This window comes from Microtus ochrogaster, unplaced genomic scaffold (genome assembly GCF_000317375.1).
Source record: "Microtus ochrogaster isolate Prairie Vole_2 unplaced genomic scaffold, MicOch1.0 UNK12, whole genome shotgun sequence".
NCBI classification, from domain to species: domain Eukaryota; kingdom Metazoa; phylum Chordata; class Mammalia; order Rodentia; family Cricetidae; genus Microtus; species Microtus ochrogaster.
In genome coordinates this window covers 6,480,824-6,497,719 of record NW_004949110.1, presented here as the reverse complement: position 1 = coordinate 6,497,719, position 16,896 = coordinate 6,480,824, and the positions used below count along the sequence as shown (strand labels likewise).

Below are 16,896 nucleotides of genomic sequence, written 5' to 3'. Positions count from 1 at the left end.
GAATAAAAATGGCCCCCATAAGCTCATATATTTGAATGTTTGGTCCCTAGTTGGTGGGACTGTTTGGGGGAAAGATTAAGAGGTGTGGCCATCTTGGAGGAGGTGGTCACAAGGGGGGGGGGCTTTGAGGTCTCAAACACCTATACCGCCCCAGTCTCCCGGCTCCCGCCCTTTCTCTCAGTCTCCAGCCTTGAAGACAAGATATAAGGTCTCAGCTGCTGCTCCAGCACCGTGCCTGCCTGCTGCCACTATCCCCACCTTGGTGGTCATGGACTCACCTTCTGAAAGGGTGAGCAAGCCCCCAGTTAAATGCCTTCTTTTATAACTTGCCTTTGTCATGGTGTCTCTTCACAGCAATAGAAAAGTAATTAAGACCCTATACTACGCTTAGAGTGGCACGCGGGCCATGGCATTCACACCTATGCCCCCATTTTTATCACCCGTGGGCGCGCGCGCGCACGCGCGCACACACACACACAAACACACACACACACACACACATCCTGCTCAGCCTCCTGAGTTACAGATGTGTACCATCATGCCCACCTCTGATGATTTTTTTTTTCTTTTTGAGACGGTATTTTGCAATGTAGCCTTGTCTGGCCTAGAACTCACCATGCAGACAAGGCTGGCTTTGAACTTGTAGCAATTCTTCTGCTTCTGTTTCCCGAGTACTGGGTTACAGGAATGAGCCATTATGCTCTGAAACTGCCTCTATTTTTTAATTGTTGAAAATCAAAAGAAAAATAATATTTCATGGCATGTGAAATTCTGTGTTTCTGCTGGGGATGGGGGTACTTGTCTAATTTGAACACTCGGGAGGCGGCAGAGACAGGTGAATGAATCTCTGTGAGTTCAAGGTCAGCCTGATCTACAGAGTAAGTTCCAGGACAGCCAGGGTAGTTACACAGAGAAACCCTGGGGGAAAAAAAACGGAATGAAGGAAGGAAAATGAAGAAAAGGGAAAAAAGGAAGAGAAAGAACATCTTCTGGGAACACACTGGCGTTCACTCATTCACAAATTGTCCACACCTCCCGCTTCTGCACTAAGTGCCAGACTGCAGTGGTTTCAGCAGCTACCATAAAGCATTTACTACCCGACCATTTATAGAAAATAAATCACCAGTACTACTGTAAGGCCGGATGAGAGCCTGTCAACACAGACAGATGCTTGAAAGGCAACCTCGCTCCCCATTCCAGGCTTTCTGTGGCTTGCTAAGTCGGGACCCCTGCCCCTCATCACCACTCCCCAGACCTGTATGCTTTAAGGATGCCAACCCCACAGCCTCAGCCTCTCTCCTCTCCAACTTCAGCTACAGCAGCTGCTGGATCTGAGATCTGCCCCACCTCACCCCCACCCCCCAGCCAGCCAGAAGGTTTACAGCTGACCAATGAAGCCACAGTGGGGAAGAGCTTCAGATGGACTCCAGTTCTTCTTCCCAGTTGGCCTGAGCTTCCCCAGCTTCTGGGTGATGCTCAGACTCTGCTTCCCACCCTACTGCAAGAGTCCTGAATTAGCGATCTAGCTGTTTACCTGGGGTGGGACTCAGTCTGTTGGGCTTCTATGGCTAGCTAGCACCTATTCTCAATGAGCTATCTCCCTGGCCCTCCAATCAAACTTCCAATAGAACTTTCTGTGGATTTTGAACAACTTATTTGAAATTCATGTGAAGGGGTGGGGCTGTAGTGCAGTACCATTTTAAAAAAATATGGACATATAGGCAGAATTTTTCTTCGGGACTACTGAGTCCCCAATAAATGACACAGAGACTTATTATTAACTATAAATGCTCAGCCGATAGCTTAGGCTTGTTACTAGCTAGCTCTTATAACTTAAATTAACCCGTATTTCTTATCTACAGTCTACCACATAGCTCGGTGCATTTCTTTAACACAGCGTGTTCATCTTCCTCCTCTCCACCTCTCCTCGAGACTCCCCCTCCTCCTTCCCAGAATTCTCTCAGTCTGGAGCTCCCACTTGACCTCTTCCTGCCTAGCCATTGTCCAGTTAGCTCTTTATTCAACCAATGAGGACAACACATCTTCACAGTGTACGAAAGGATTACGCCACAGAATGGAAATGAAATGGGCCAAGAGTCGCCCTCATCCGTGAGGAGTAAACCATTCCATATCATCAGGACTGAATCACAGGATGGGCAGGACACTGTAAAGCAAGCACTCTGAGGAACTTTACCATACTTGTATGTATGCCTTTGTTTCGTTCATTTATTTTTGTTTGTCCAATAAAGCAAACAAACAAATAAATAAGTAAACAAAATGATGGGGACTGAACCCAGAGCCTTGCTCATATGGAGCAAACGGTCTACCCCTGAACTATTTCCCGGTGAGTACGTTTTTATTGTTGCCGAAGGCTGAAGGCAAAATGATTACGTTTGTTTTCTCAAGCCACGCCGCCAGTTCAGCGCTGTGATTGTTGAGACTGTTGGGAAAGCAGGAAAGGGCCCAGCAACCATGAGCGGCACAGTCACCCATCTGAAGGAGCGGAAGAGTGTCCTGTCGCCGCAGGGTGAGTCCTGGTGCAGCCTTCCTGCGAAGCGTGGAAAGAGTATACAGTGCTGTGGGTATTCGGTAAACAGGAGCGTGGCTTTGAGGGAAAAATAAGAGTTCAATTTTTTAGACCTATCTAATTTAAGGTTCTTTATATATCCAACCACACTATGGTTACAAAAAATCAGTAACCTCTCCCACCAAACCTGAGCCACCCTTAGTAAGGAACAGAAAGACTAACTCGGAATCAAGCTTTACCTGTGAGACAGATCAGGAGGGAGGGTGGGGCACTTTTCTAGAGGTTAGGTGACCCGAGAAACGTAACCAGGTGACACGGTTTGCATCCTGCACGACTGTTAGTCTACATACAATAGGGCAATGGTGTCAAGAGAGCTTAAGACGAAAGAAAAAGTCCTTAACTTCAAAACCATCGTCTATTACTGCTGAAAAGTCAGTGCGCTATCATCCCAACTCCCCAAGACCGGCTTCTCTCCCCTCCATCCTCTCCATACGCCCTGCCCTGGCTGAAGGCTTGGGTGTTTTATGACAGTGGATGCAGTAAAGCTGGCAGAAACCCAGGGAGGACGTCCAAACTTTCGGCTGCTCTCTCCTTTCAGCAGGGGGCAAGCAAAGAACCTCAGAATAGTCTACCGCTCTCTCAAAAGTAACTCCGGAGGGCTAGGGCGTGGCTCAGGGACAGAGCCAGTACTTAGACACACAAAGCCCAGGGTTCCATCTCCAGCACAGGCACGGGTAGGAGACAAAGCTGGGATGTGGGCTGGGGAGGACACTCTCCGATGATCCTAACTCTTAGACAGAGCGTTTTCCAAAGTTTGGGGGCCGGGGCTTTCTGTTTTGCTCTGGTCTGTTCTTGTGAGTGGTTTTGTTAAGCCCTGAGGTTAGCCAGTGAGAATGTGGGCCTGGAGTTGGGCAGATCTGGTAGGAAGCCAGTTCTACTCACTTTAATTTCAGTGACTCCCTCCTTCAAATAAATGTACCGTCATTTCTGACCTTCATAGTTTCCATTTTATATGTATGAATAACACGCTATTAAACACTTTTACATGAAAAATATGGCTCCCTGGGCAGGCCCTGCTGGCTGTTTACTCCAGGCTCTTCACCCTCCTCCATCCTGCAGTACCCCAGCATTATTCGGGGAGCCTTGGTGCGTACCCCATGGTGCCGTCACATCCCTTGGGAAGGGCACCTCCTGGGGTGCACATTGCATCTCTACTTTAGATACTTAGATCAGTAGGTCGGTGTTCCTAACTTTTGGGGGCAGCATTTCTTACAAAAGGCATCTTCCTTTCTGACTGGCCATTGTCAGGAGCCCAAGAGACCCTAACCTACAGCAGCTGATCGTGCAAGCAAAGCAGTGGATGGAGCTGTATCCTGTCTCCGGCCATTTCCTTGTCCACTGTCCTTCTAAGGATGGAATGGGAAGAACGTTTGAACAAAGTGCTTTCTTACTGATTTGGGACTAATTAACTTTAAACAGACTGCCAAGTGGGAGTTGACAATTTAGGTATGTCAAACCTGAACTCCTGGTAGCAGTGTGATGCTAGCCATTCCTGCTCTGAGAAGGTGTCACAGCTCTGGGAGACTCTCAGAAGGTTTGGGGGTGTCAACTAAGAGAGGTCCCCTGCAGAGCAGGTCTGAGAAAGCAGGGCACCCACAGGATCAGCAGGGTGGCAGGTCTCCTGTGGCTGGCAGGTCTCGAAGGCTAGAAGCAGATGCAGTAACAAGTTTCTGTCTGCAGCTGCAGCATGTGTTGGAGGCCGAGGCAGGAGTGAGCCCCTCTTCTCCCCGCCTTTGGCTGAGGCTTAGCGGCTGGCTCCCATGAGTTCCCAGCCCAGGGCAGAAGCCTTGGATGCAGGGAGCTTCTGAAGCGTCTGGGACCCAATCTTCTTTTCTCTTCCTCCTTCATCAAATTCTCATCATGTCTTCTATTCCTGCAGCCCCAGAACGTGTGGGTTTATGGAGTACCAGCTGGACTATGAGGGGCCGGATGTGGATATACAAATAAGGTTGGAAATAAGAGCAATCAGGAGAGAGCTGTCAAAAGTGACCTGATTGCTCTGATGATCTCCATGGTTCATCATCTGCTGCTTTTTTAGCTTTATTGCTGCGCTCCAGGACCCAACTGTCAAGCAACGGGGCTGGAGAGATGGATCAAAAGTTAAAAGTGCTGCCGGGCGGTGGTGGCGCACGCCTGTAATCCCAGCACTTGGGAGGCAGAGGCAGGCGGATCTCTGTGAGTTCGAGGCCAGCCTGGTCTACCAAGGGAGTTCCAGGACAGGCTCCAAAGCTACAGAGAAACCCTGTCTTGAAAAACCAAAAAAAAAAAAAAAAAAAAAAAAGTTAAAAGTGCTTCTGCAGATGACAGGAGCTCAGCTCCCTGCTCCCACATCAGCCAGTTCACAACAACCTGTAACTCCAGATCCAGGGGGATCTGCCAGGGGGACCTGATGCCTTTAGTCCCTGTGGGCATCTGCACTCATATGTCAATACCAAATACATACCTATACACATAATTGAAAATAAAATAAAACCTAAAAGAATGGGGGGGGCTTTTGTGCAGCTAGTGTTTTTGTTTTCTTTGCAGCTTCCTTGGCTGTGGGGTTTGAATTTCCTTTCCATTAGAGAATCCTGCATTGGAGGCTCCTCTTATCCCAATTAAAAGGGAAATAATGTTACCCTTGTCCATCCCCCCATTAAAGATGGAAGAGTAGGGCAAGAAAAATCCTGCATTTGTTGTAACATAGAGATACCAAACCGATATCAGCACAGCTCACTACCCAATGTCTAAGCCATAAGTGTCTTATTCATGCTGTCACGCTAACTGGGGTTTCTGTGTACAGTAGCTGCCGGTCAGCTAACTCTTACACTGTCAATTACTTCCTGAAGTAGGAGCCAAGGTGTGGGATGTTGTTGTGTAAGGCTATTCTTGGGGAGACATGAACAAATATTTACTCAGCCCAGATAGGGAACCAACAACAGACCAAAGTAACACCCCAAAGTGCACTTTGGTGAGCCAATGCGTTGACTAGGATCACTTACAGGAATGTGAGCCAGCAGTTACTCACAGAAGCATGGACCACTCCAAGGCAGCTGCTTCTCTGAAAGCCACCACAGCCTGAGATGCAAACGTCAGGACCACCGTTCAGATACCAGCTCTCATGTAAAACAGCCCAGTGCCGCCGGGCGGTGGTGGCACACGCCTTTAATCTCAGCGCTCGGGAGGCAGAGGCAGGCAGATCTCTGTGAGTTCGAGGCCAGCCTGGTCTAGAAGAGCTAGTTCCAGGACAGGCTCCAAAACCACAGAGAAACCCTGTCTCGAAAAACAAAACAAAACAAAAAAATCCTAGTGCCTAGCTGTGGGTCTGTAATCCCAGCCCTGGGGCAGGGGAGGCAGGAGGCTTCCCCGGGCTTGCTGTTCTAGCCGAAATGGTGAGCTTTAGGTTGAGTGAGATAGAGGATGGCTGAAGAAGACACTGGAAGTGTCTCCACGTGCACCCATACAGGAGTTAGGTGGAGGAGGGGAGAGGGAGAGGAGAGAGAGAGAGAGAGAGAGAGAGAGAGAGAGAGAGAGAGAGAAGAGGGAGAGGGAGGGAGAAAGGGAGGGATGGAGGAGAAGAAATGATTATTATGTGACCATTATGGAGGCTAGAAGTCCCAATGGGCCCCACCAAGTTAAAATTAAAGCTGGTCTGACAGGACCATAGTCCTTTATGGAACTCTGGAGAATCTATTACCACTCTTCAGCTTCCGGAAGCCACTCACATTTCCTGACTCCAGTGTTAGAGCCAACAGCTGCACCGAGTCCTCCCGGCATTTCTGACATCCTTCTTGGGTCTCATCTCTGTCCCTTACCACAGACTGGAAGTTTCTCAGGCCTGCTGGGATGGGGGAGTATAATAGCCCCTCAGGGTTTGGACCCCCATCCAGTGTTGTCCCCTAAGACCTTTCCCCACTTCCTGTATAGCCTGAAAGTTCTTAACTCCGTAGCCATTGCCTACAGCAAGATTCTTTCAGCCCTCTTTGCCTTCAGCTTGTCCGGAGTCCCCATCTCTATGACAACAGAGGACGCAGGAAGCAGGATTGCAACACTTGAGTGGTGTTCAGCCCCTGCACCAGGCTGGAGTGGAGTGGCCAGGATTTCAAAGGTCCCCAAGAGGACACCACCCTCACACTCCATCCCCACCCCAGGACCTGCTCTATACTCCCCCCACCTCTGGGGTAACTGGGATTCTCCGATGCTTCCTCAGGCTCTGATTGGCACCGCCTCAGACTGTGTCCTGTTTCTCGAGTGAGATGCAGTTGCAGAGTGGGAGCTGCCTTCAGAGAAGATGATAAAGCCTGGCCGCACAGGTAAGAGAACTCAGTAAGAGTTCACCCATGGTTTATTGTGACTGACTTTAGAGCACCCAGGCCCCAACTGTGGTAATTTATTTAAAAATACTGTGAAGAAAAGTCCCGCCATGCAACAAAGCTCACGTTGGGCTTATTGTGAGTTGTCTCTGTCATTTCTAGAGTTTTGGAAGTTGCTTACTTCTTGTTTACTTAGGTAATATTATATCCCTCTGGAGTCTTTGATGGAGGCCACCTGACATAAATGGGCTTAGCTCTGAAGGGAGGGGGCCTTGCAGAACCATCTTCACAGTAAACTTAAATGGCATATGACAATTTACCAATATAATGTACATTCTAAATGCCTGGTTTTTTTTTTCAGTATTGAATCCAGGGCCTCATGCACACTAGACACACACTTTACAGCTACACTATATTTCCAGCTCAAAGCCCACATTCTGAACCATGTCAATAGGCACAGTCTGGCAGGAACTGAATCAGTAAAGAGAACTATGCCGCTTTAAAGCCAGTGTATCTGCATTAATAGGTACCAAATAGTACCGTGAATTAATAGTATCGTCCTCCTCATAATTGAGTCCATGGGCACTGCACTCAATATAAAGAAAGAAACAAAAATATGTATGCGTGACTATGGACATTGGAGATTGAACGGTTCAGTAGTGGCTCTAACTCCACTCGCTAGGGCCACTTAGGATAAGCGAAGCCTTTAAGGTTCTTGGAGAAGCGCACACAACAGTGTTTTCTGGATTTCAAGGGTGAGGCACGACTTCAGCTTAAGTTATTGTTTTCAGAAGCCAAGTGGAATCAAACGCTGTAAAAACAATGCCAAGAGCAAAGACAAGAAAAGAAAAACCCCAAGGGGCTCCTCCCTCGGTGGTTCCCGTTCTTCAGCAGTTCCTGAAGACATACCAGAAGCACTGCGCGCAGTCTGGGACGTCCCCGTGTCCCACCATCCAAAGGGACCTGAAGAACAGCATTGACAGAGAGCAGATCCTCAGGAAGGTGAGTGGGGGATTGGTCCCTGGGGTTCAGTCCAAAGCTGACTCTCCACCAACTCAGCACTGCACAACAGAGTGACGTACACAACTTTGCTCACTGGAGACCGAGGGCCTGGCCACTGTTCTGCCCCCTCCCCCAAACCATGCACCTGCCCCTCTTTGACAGCCAGAATGTGTTTGTGGGGGGATTCAGGAGTTCCTCTTTAAGCCCCCCTCTTTCCTGACTCTGGCCTCCCTGAGGTGTACCCTCTATCCTCTCTGGCAACCTCATCGGCCCTCTGGGTTTTTCTAGCCCCTTCTTTTTTCAGCCCCTGTTCCAGTGAGGGGCTTCCCACAACCATTCTTTTAAAAATTCATGTGTACAGGTGGGAGGTGGTGGCGCAGACTAATCCCAGCACTCGGCAGGCAGTGGTAGTCGGATCTCAAGGCCAGCCTGTTCTATAGAGCAAGTCCAGGACAGCCAGGGCTACACAGAGAAACCCTGTCTCAAAAACAAAACAAAACACAAAAACCTTGCTGCTTGAACAGAGTGCCAAGATTGGTTCCCAGCACCAATGTGGAGGCTCCTATTAACTCCAGTTCCAGGAAATCTGACGCCCTCTTCCAGCCTCCCAGGGCACTGCACACATGCACACAGACACACACACAGTCAGAACACGCAGACACATAAAATTAGAATAGATAAGTCTTAAATAAAAACCTGGGCTGGAGAGAGAGATGGTTCAGTGGTTAAGAGCACTGGCTGCTCTTCCAGAGGTCGTGAGTTCAATTCCCAGAAACCACATGGTAGCTCACAACCATCTGTAATGAGATCTGGTGCCCTCTTCTGGCCTGCAGGCATACATGGAGGCAGAATGTTGTATACATAGTAGATAAATAAATCTTTTTAAAAAATAATAAATAAATAAATACCTTATGAATCAGCCATTCTTATCCTTGCGATATAAGATGCAATCCAATGTTCCTAAGAGAAAAAGGAAAAGCTGGCTGTACAAAGCTAAATTGATTTTGTGACCTAATAGTGGGCAGTAACGCTGACCCACAGAGCCGTGAGCTTGTCCATGGCAGGAATGCCATCGGCTGGGCCACCACCATCCCGCTACACAGGTGGTCCCTCAAGCAGCCGTCCAGTCTTCTGGTGGCGCCATTCCTTCCCCACACACCCAGATGCGCGGGTGTCTCTTGATGACGGCCACCTGTACTGTTCTTCCAACTCCAGTTTACACTCGTGAGAGCTGGTGATGCCACAGCGAGACACCCACCTGTTTCCTTGGAGCCTTTGCTGATGGCGATTCGGGATGAGCGCTACACGCTGGGGAGGGAACTCTGCGTCTGGGGCCTTCAGCTGACCAACCCGGAGATCGCCAGGCTCGTGAGTGTGCTTTCGAGTTTCTTCAACCCTTAAGATCAAAACCAAGCTTGCAACATCCTGTATTCCAGATGTAGTTTATTTTATTTCTGACTCGTTGATATTCTGCACGATTTTCTTTCTTAAAAACATTATTTTAGTGAGATTCTTCAAACATTTTAAATGAGTTCCTCATCTTAAATAAGTTTTAAATAAATTTTAAATAAGTTCCACTCGTTTTTCTTTGAGGCAGAGCTTCTCTGTGTAGCCCTGGTGGTCCTCCAACTCTGTAGACTAGGCTGACCTTAAACTCAGAAATCCTCCTGCCTCTGCCTCCTGAGTGCTGAGATTAAAGGTGTTTGCCACCACCACCCAGTAAGTTTCACTTTTTAAAGAAAATATGGAAAATGACAGAACTAATATCCATAAATCCACCTCCCAATTGTAATATACTCCTTTTAGATTAATATTTATTTATTTATATGTATGCATTGTTCTGTCTGCATGTATACCTGCAGGTCAGAAGAGGGCGTCAGATCTCATTATGAATGGTTGTGAGACACCACGTGGTTATTGGGAATCGAACTCAGAACCTCTAAAAGAGCAGCCAGTACTCTTAACTGCTGAGCCACATCTCCAGCCCCAGACTAATTTTTTTAAGAATTTACTTACTTAACGCTGGGCGATGGTGGCCCAAGCCTTTAATCCCAGCACTAGGGAGGCAGAGGCAGGAGGATCTTTGTGAGTTCAAGACCAGCCTGATCTACAAGAGCTAGTTCCAGGACAGGCTCCAAAGCTACAGAGAAACCCTGTCTCAAAAAACCAAAAAAAAAAAAAAGAATTTACTTATTTAACTTTATGTGCATAAATGTTTCACCAGCCAGCATGTATGTGCTCCACATGCACCCCTGTTGGAGCCCCTAGAATTGTAGTTACAGATGGATGAGATCTGCCATGTACGTGCTGGGAATTGAACCCAAGTTTTCTGCAAGAGCAACAAGTGCTTTTAACCACTCTGCCATCTCTCCAGCCCCATAATATACTCTTTTAAATGAATAGAATGAGCAAATACTGACCAATATAATAGCCAAAGCTTCATTCACCTCTTTTCCCCACCTGCTTCCTGGGTGGGGCCTGCCCGAGGTCGATGTGCAGCCACCATGCATACACTGACCCTTGTAGCAATATGCATGCATGTTGTCTTGTAGCAATACGCATGCATGTTGTCTTGTAGCAATATGCATGCATGTTGTCTTGTAGCAATATGCATGCATGTTGTCTTGTAGCAATATGCATGCATGTTGCCTACATAAGTATGGTTCTGTAAATCAGACTTTCACTCTCATTCTGTTGTCAAGAATCACCCATGTTCAATAATTTTAACCGTCATTCTACATATGAACAATTTTTGATTAACCTGCATTAGAAATTGAACTTCCTTTATTGCAAATAAGAAGATTTTCACTTCCGGAAAAGGTGAATCAGATAATTAAGATGAACTCTCGCAGAGAACTAGATAAGCTAAACACACATGTGCACATGCATACATGCACAATCTCACACGATTCAAAGAAGGGTAGAGGTGGAGGTGCTCCTGGGATATTTAATTTAAAAGAGGATAGTTGAGGAACTTAGAAACATGATCAAGAAGCTGGGTGTCATGGCACACACCTTCAATCCCAGTACTTAGGAGGCAGAGGCAGGAAGTTCCCTGTGACTTCCAGGTCAGTCTGGTCTACAAAGCAAGTTCCAGGCTATCCCGAGCTATATAACGTGACCCTGTGTCAACAAAGCAAAACCCAGAAAGAAAATTGAAAAGTTTGCCATTGGGCAAGGGAGAGATGAAGGAAAGAAGAAAGGGAGGGAGGGAGGAAGGGAGGGAGGGGGGGAGGGAAAAACTCTAGCAGCACCTTTAGGAAAGACCTCATGTTCGTTTCCCTGCACTGAGGAGAAAGCGAGGGAGAGAAAGAATCAAAGCCGGTGAAAAGGAAGATGATTGACAGCACGAAGTCAGAGGGAATGCAGACAGAACAACACAACAGCTACCACTGCAAGGCCACAGAAACAGTGAAATAGACGCCCATTACCAAGTCAGAGAGGATATGAAGCCGCTGAACTTCCCACACTGAGAGAGGGTCCATACACAACAGCTACGTTGGAAGACTATATTGCAGTATCTCAATTCCAACGTTTATTCTCCCTCTCTCTTGTTTTATTTGTGCTGTTGGTGGTGGTGGGCAGCATAGTAAGTTCTGGAATGGTCGGGGTGCTGGAGAGAGACCCTGTCTTAAAAATAAAAAGCAAAAAACTGCTGCTCTGACTTCCGTCACTAATGGACTGTGAGATAGAAGCATAAGCCAAGAAAATCTTCTCTCCCAAGTTGCTTTCAGTCAAGGTGTTTCAGCACAGCCCTAGTAACCGTAACTAGGACACAGGCTGGAAGCTCAGCCCACTCTAGCTAGCAGGTGGGGGAGATCGCATGTCATGCAGAGTTAGCACTGGCCCTGTGGCTATGGCTCAACTTTGCAATCTCAGCCAAGACATAGTTGGAAACCCTAGATCTGACCGATATGTCACTACCTTAAAAGGCCCTTAGCCTTCCGAATCCACCCAAGCCCTCTCAAGATTTCTGTTCTGAGCTGAACGAGTGTTCTCTGCTGGTTGTAATGGCTGAAAAGCAGCTCATGCAAGCCTCATGACTTGAGGCTTTAAATGCTCTTTCCTTTCAGGCAGCAATTTAACCATCACTGGTATCCTTGGCTACCACAAAATGACCTGTCTGTGGACCTCTCCACTCTGGAGCAGATGCTGTGGGGACCGTAGACGCTTGCGTACAGCCCAGTCCAGCAGCAGCTCCCATAGCAGCCGCACAGTCCACTTCTGAGCAGGCCTTGGAATGAGGACGTCTGGGCCTGGGAACGACAAAGACATTCTTAGGGTTTTTATCTCACGCCAGGGGGGCGGGGTCACACACCACACCTCTATTGAAAAGAGCACAGGCACAGGAGGCTGTGTTTCCTCGTTAAGAAATCAACATCTCTGGCCAGTGAGATGCCTTGGCAGGTAAAGCACTTGCTGCTTAAGCTACATAAAGAAGGGAGGAGAGCACCAACTCCAACACACACGCCAACAAGTTAAAAAAAACAAATTCTTTTGACAAATCCAGGCCTGGCAAGCTGGCTCAGTAGGGTAAAGGCACTCGCTGGGCAAGCCTGCGTTTCCAGTCCCAGGACCTATGCAAAAATGAAAAGAGAATCCACTCCACCACGTCATTTTCTGACCTCCACATCCACGGCACAGCAGGCACGCGTCCCTCCCCGACTGAGAGTAACTAGTTTTTAAAAACTGACATCCGCGCCGTAGTCTGAAGAGGCTGTCAGCATCACCGCTGTGTGGCTGAAGCAACTGCTACTTCTGGAAGTTAAAGCCTAAAATCCAGGGGTCAGCAAAGTTTTCTTCCTGTGTCTTCTTAGGGTTCTCTTCTTGTGAGGACACTAGTCAAATCAAGTTAGGGATCATCTCAAGATCTCATTATAACACAGGCGCCTAAATCCATGATGCAGCCTTCCGAGAGGCCTGGGTTAGCACTTCAGTACACGATGGGGCAGTAATAATCAAGTACTGTTTAGCCCACAACACGAGCAGTGTATCTCATCACAGGGCTTCGTGTTTCTCATAGGATTCCTTAATGAAGCTTTGTTTTTTAAAATGGAAAACTCCTTATTTTCATGCTACAAGACGTAGAAAAACATCTTGGAGGCAAAAATGTTGAGGTCCTTCATAGGCTTGGCTTGGGAATACATGAGACCGCGGAGCACACCGGTTGTCCTGATGGAAGTGTTTTTCAATCTCCTAGGCTTTGTTTCTGGAGTCGAAGGGGCACACCACCTGCCCGGTTACCACCTTGGAGATCATTAGCTGCAAGATGGATCTGTGGTCCCTGGGGCGACTGGGGAGAGCTTTGCAGTTCAGCAGTTTGTATTTCCTGGCCCTCGATTACTGCAAGTAAGGCTGAAGGTGGAGCTGTGGCAGGCTGGGCTCGAGATGGTGACAGCTAGAGGATGGGGGGCGGGGTAGGACCACACACCCAGGTTCTTGAGCCTCCTCGAGACAAGAAAGAGAATCCTCCTCCTCCTGTGCCCAAGTAAATGGTAGTGTTCCCCTTTGTTCCTTTAGCAAATGTTTGTTGAAAGTGACCGTGTGTAGGATACAGAGCTAGGTGCTAAGGAAGATATAAAAATAAAGATGCTGTGCAGGCCGGTGTTTGTCACCTTGACGCAAGACAGGGTCATTTGGAAGAGAATCTTAACTGAGGAAATGCCTGTAGTGCTCTTTATCAGTGATTGATGTGGGAGGGCCCAGTCTCCACATCAGTCATGAATGACACCATTCCTGAGAAAGTGGTCTTGGGTATTAATCCCAGCACTCGGGAGACAGAGGCAGGCAGATCTCTGTGAGTTCGAGGCCAGCCTAGTCTACAGGCTCCAAAACTACCGAGAAACCCTGTCTTGAAAAAAACTAAGGAAAGAAAGGAAGGAAGGAAGGAAGGAAGGAAGGAAGAAAGAAAGAAAGGAAGAAAGAAAGAAAGAAAGAAAGAAAGAAAGAAAGAAAGAAAGAAAGAAAGAAAGAAAGAAAGGAACCTGAGCAAGCCCTGAGGAACAAGCCAGGAAGCAGTGTTTCTCCACAGCCTTTGGATTAGTTCCTACCCTAACCTCCCTGGATGATGGACAATGGGCTGTTAAGATTAAACGAATCCTTTTCTCCCCAAGTTGCTTTGGTCATGGTATTTTATCCCAGCAATAGAAGAAACCCTAAGACAGACACCAAAATAGATATCAATAAGAAAGATACCAACATGACCCACAGAATCAACTAGCCAGAGCCCATAGGAGCTCACAGAGATTGAACAACAATCAGGGAGCCTGTATGGGTGTGACATATGTTCTCAGCATATATGTTGTGGTTGTGTAGTTTAGTGTTCCTGTGGGACTCCTAACCGTGGGAGCAGGAGCTGTCGCTCTTTTGCCTGCTTTGGGGACCCTTTTCCTCCTACTAGGTTGCCTCATCCAGCCTTAATATGAGAGTAAATTCCTGGTTTTATTATAACTTGATGTGCCAAGTTTGGTTAATATCCCTGGGAGGCCTGCCCTCTTCTGAAGAGAAAGGAGGAGGAGCGGATCTTGGAGAGAGGGGATGTGGTGGATGGAGGAACTGGGAGGAGAGAAAGGGAGGGCAAACTGCAGTCAGGACATAATATAAAAGAGAAGAAGAAAGAAGAAAAGAAGAGGAGGGGGAGGAGGAAGAGGAGGAGGAGGAGGAGGAGGAGGAGGAGGAGGAGAGATGCAAACAAGGTGATGCTGGCATTCAAAGCGTCTTCAGAGTGGTAGAGCAGACAGGCTCTTCACTATACACAGTGCAAGGTAGAAACTCTGAATGTCATAGAAGATGCCCCCGACATGGTCCGTGTTCAGTCGGGGAAAGCATGGCTCCTTGGGTGACAGGCCAGTCTTCACTGAGGTGCAAGGAAGGGACGAAGCAACTGCTTCTGAGAGCAGGAACGTAACCACATTCACTGACAGTCAGGGTGGGAATAACAACCCCAGCAAAAGGTTCACACCTCTTCGTGCTTTATTTCCCTGCCATGACTAACCACAGTGTCCCCCTTGGCCTGTGATACAGTTTAAAAACCATGTGGTCTGTTCTGTCTTTTCAGGTTTGGAAATAAAGAACTTGAGAGTATCTTCTCGGGCCTGGAAAACAACCAAAGGCTCCAAGGCCTCAGTCTGCGCTACTGTGGCCTCGGGCCTCAGAGTGGGCAGAGGCTGGGCTCTGTCATCAGCCAGAGTGCCGTTTGGTGAGCTCACCTGTCTCATTGCACCGTGCATCCTGGTGGCTAGATTGGCTCCCCGCCCCCAACCGTACGTGTGTATGTTTGTGAAGGTGTACACACATGTGCACATGGAACCCAGAGGTCAGCTTCGTCAGCTGCCGTTCGTTCCTCAAGCGCTCTCCTCTGGTTTTCGAATCGGGGTCTCTCACCAGCTTGAAGCTCACCAAATAGGCTGAATGCAGAGAGCTCCAGGGATGCGCCTGTCCCTCCCCTTTCAACCCTGGGATAACAACCACACCACCATGTCCTGTGCTGTTGTTGTTCTCTAAATTTCATTAGAAATGTATCTCTATTTTGTTTGTATCGTGTGTGTGTGTGTGTGTTTGCGCACACGCGCACATACACAGGCACATCTGGAGATCAGAGTCCATCAAAGGATTCCTCTCTCCCACTCTCTACTTTTTGAGACAAGGTCTCTCACTTAACAGAAAGTTCCAGGGACCCAATGGTCTCTAACCTCCCCCCCCCCATGCTGGGATCACAAGTATTTGGGGTATGCCTGGCTTTTACGGGAGTGCTGGGGATTTGAACTCAGGCCTTCTTGGTTTCATAGCAAGCGCTTTACCCACTCTGTCATCCCCACGGCCCAGTGTCCAGTGTTTTTCTCTGGGTTCTAGAGACTGAACATGGGTCCTCATGCTCACTTGGCAAGCACTTCACTTACTAAGCTATTTCCCTAGCACCCCCCCCCACACCCTTTATTTTTCTTACCCTGAAGAGAAAAGGCCTTTGAGAACCAAGGGTATCTGCTGAGGGCATGGTTTGTGACACTGGCATAGCCAGCTTTGGTGACATGGTGTAGTGTATGTTTACTGTAAGTATCCACTGACTATGTTATGTCATTTATGACGCGTTATGTCCTGTCGGAGAAGGATTTTAAATTCAAAGTTGAAGTGAGCCTGACAGCCAAGGATCAGTGCTTTCTGCCCTCTTCCCCAGCGAGCTGCATCTGGATGGAAATGATCTGCAGTGTTCTGGGACCCTGGCCCTCCTCAGACCCATAGCAGAATATGCAGAGATGCAGGGGAAGGACCAGCCCGCCTCAGCATCACCTCACACTGGAAATCTCCCTCTGCTTCCCCAAGGTGAGCCCTGGGTACCACTTCTAGGCTGCCCCTGTTGGTTCCTGAAGAGAGGATTCTGCTTTGCAAGCCAGTGGCTTCTTAGTGCTCACTGGAGACCTTCTAGAGGTGTCTCTGTCCTGACCTTCAGCACCTGCAATTTAGTATTAAAAGTCTTAGGGGCCAGCAAGGTGGCTCGGCAGTAATGGCACCTGCTGCAGAGCCTGGAACATGGTGTAAAGAGACTGGCAAGTTGTCTTCTGACTTACAGAACTCACACATACATGCACATGCATGCATGGATTCACACACATGCACACATGCATTCATGCACACACTCGCAGACATAGACACTAGATAAACAAATAAAACATGATTTTAAAAAGAATAGCTATACATGGTGGCACACGCCTTTAATCCTAGTACTTAGGAGGCAGCGGCAAGCAGATGTCTGTAAGTTCATTATATAAGCCTACCTAGCTTATATAATGAGTTCCAGGCCAGCCAGGGCTACATAGTAAAACCCTATCTTTAAATAAATAAGTGAAATCTACATACACCCTCAACAACAACAAAAAAAGCAATTTTAAAAAATCAGATAAAAGTTCTGGAATTGTTTTGCCAAAGAGGCAAAAAACTAAAATAAGAGCCGGGCGGTGGTGGCGCACGCCTTTAATCCCAGCACTCGGGAGGCAGAGGCAGGCGGATCTTTGTGAGTTC

General features: G+C 47.9%; 1 protein-coding gene across 1 annotated transcript in view; it reads left to right on the top strand.

Moving 5' to 3' along the window:
- Positions 1 to 6,666: 6,666 nt before the first annotated feature.
- LOC113458247 overlaps positions 6,667 to 16,896 on the top strand; it is a 31,372-nt gene continuing 21,142 nt past the window's right edge. Inside the window, exons 1-6 of the mRNA XM_026789013.1 lie at positions 6,667 to 6,879; positions 7,671 to 7,881; positions 9,097 to 9,249; positions 13,082 to 13,230; positions 14,939 to 15,079; positions 16,055 to 16,200. Coding sequence (XP_026644814.1) covers positions 7,702 to 7,881; positions 9,097 to 9,249; positions 13,082 to 13,230; positions 14,939 to 15,079; positions 16,055 to 16,200 — 769 coding nt within the window. The 5' untranslated portion in view covers positions 6,667 to 6,879; positions 7,671 to 7,701. The remainder of the gene's footprint in view (positions 6,880 to 7,670; positions 7,882 to 9,096; positions 9,250 to 13,081; positions 13,231 to 14,938; positions 15,080 to 16,054; positions 16,201 to 16,896) is intronic.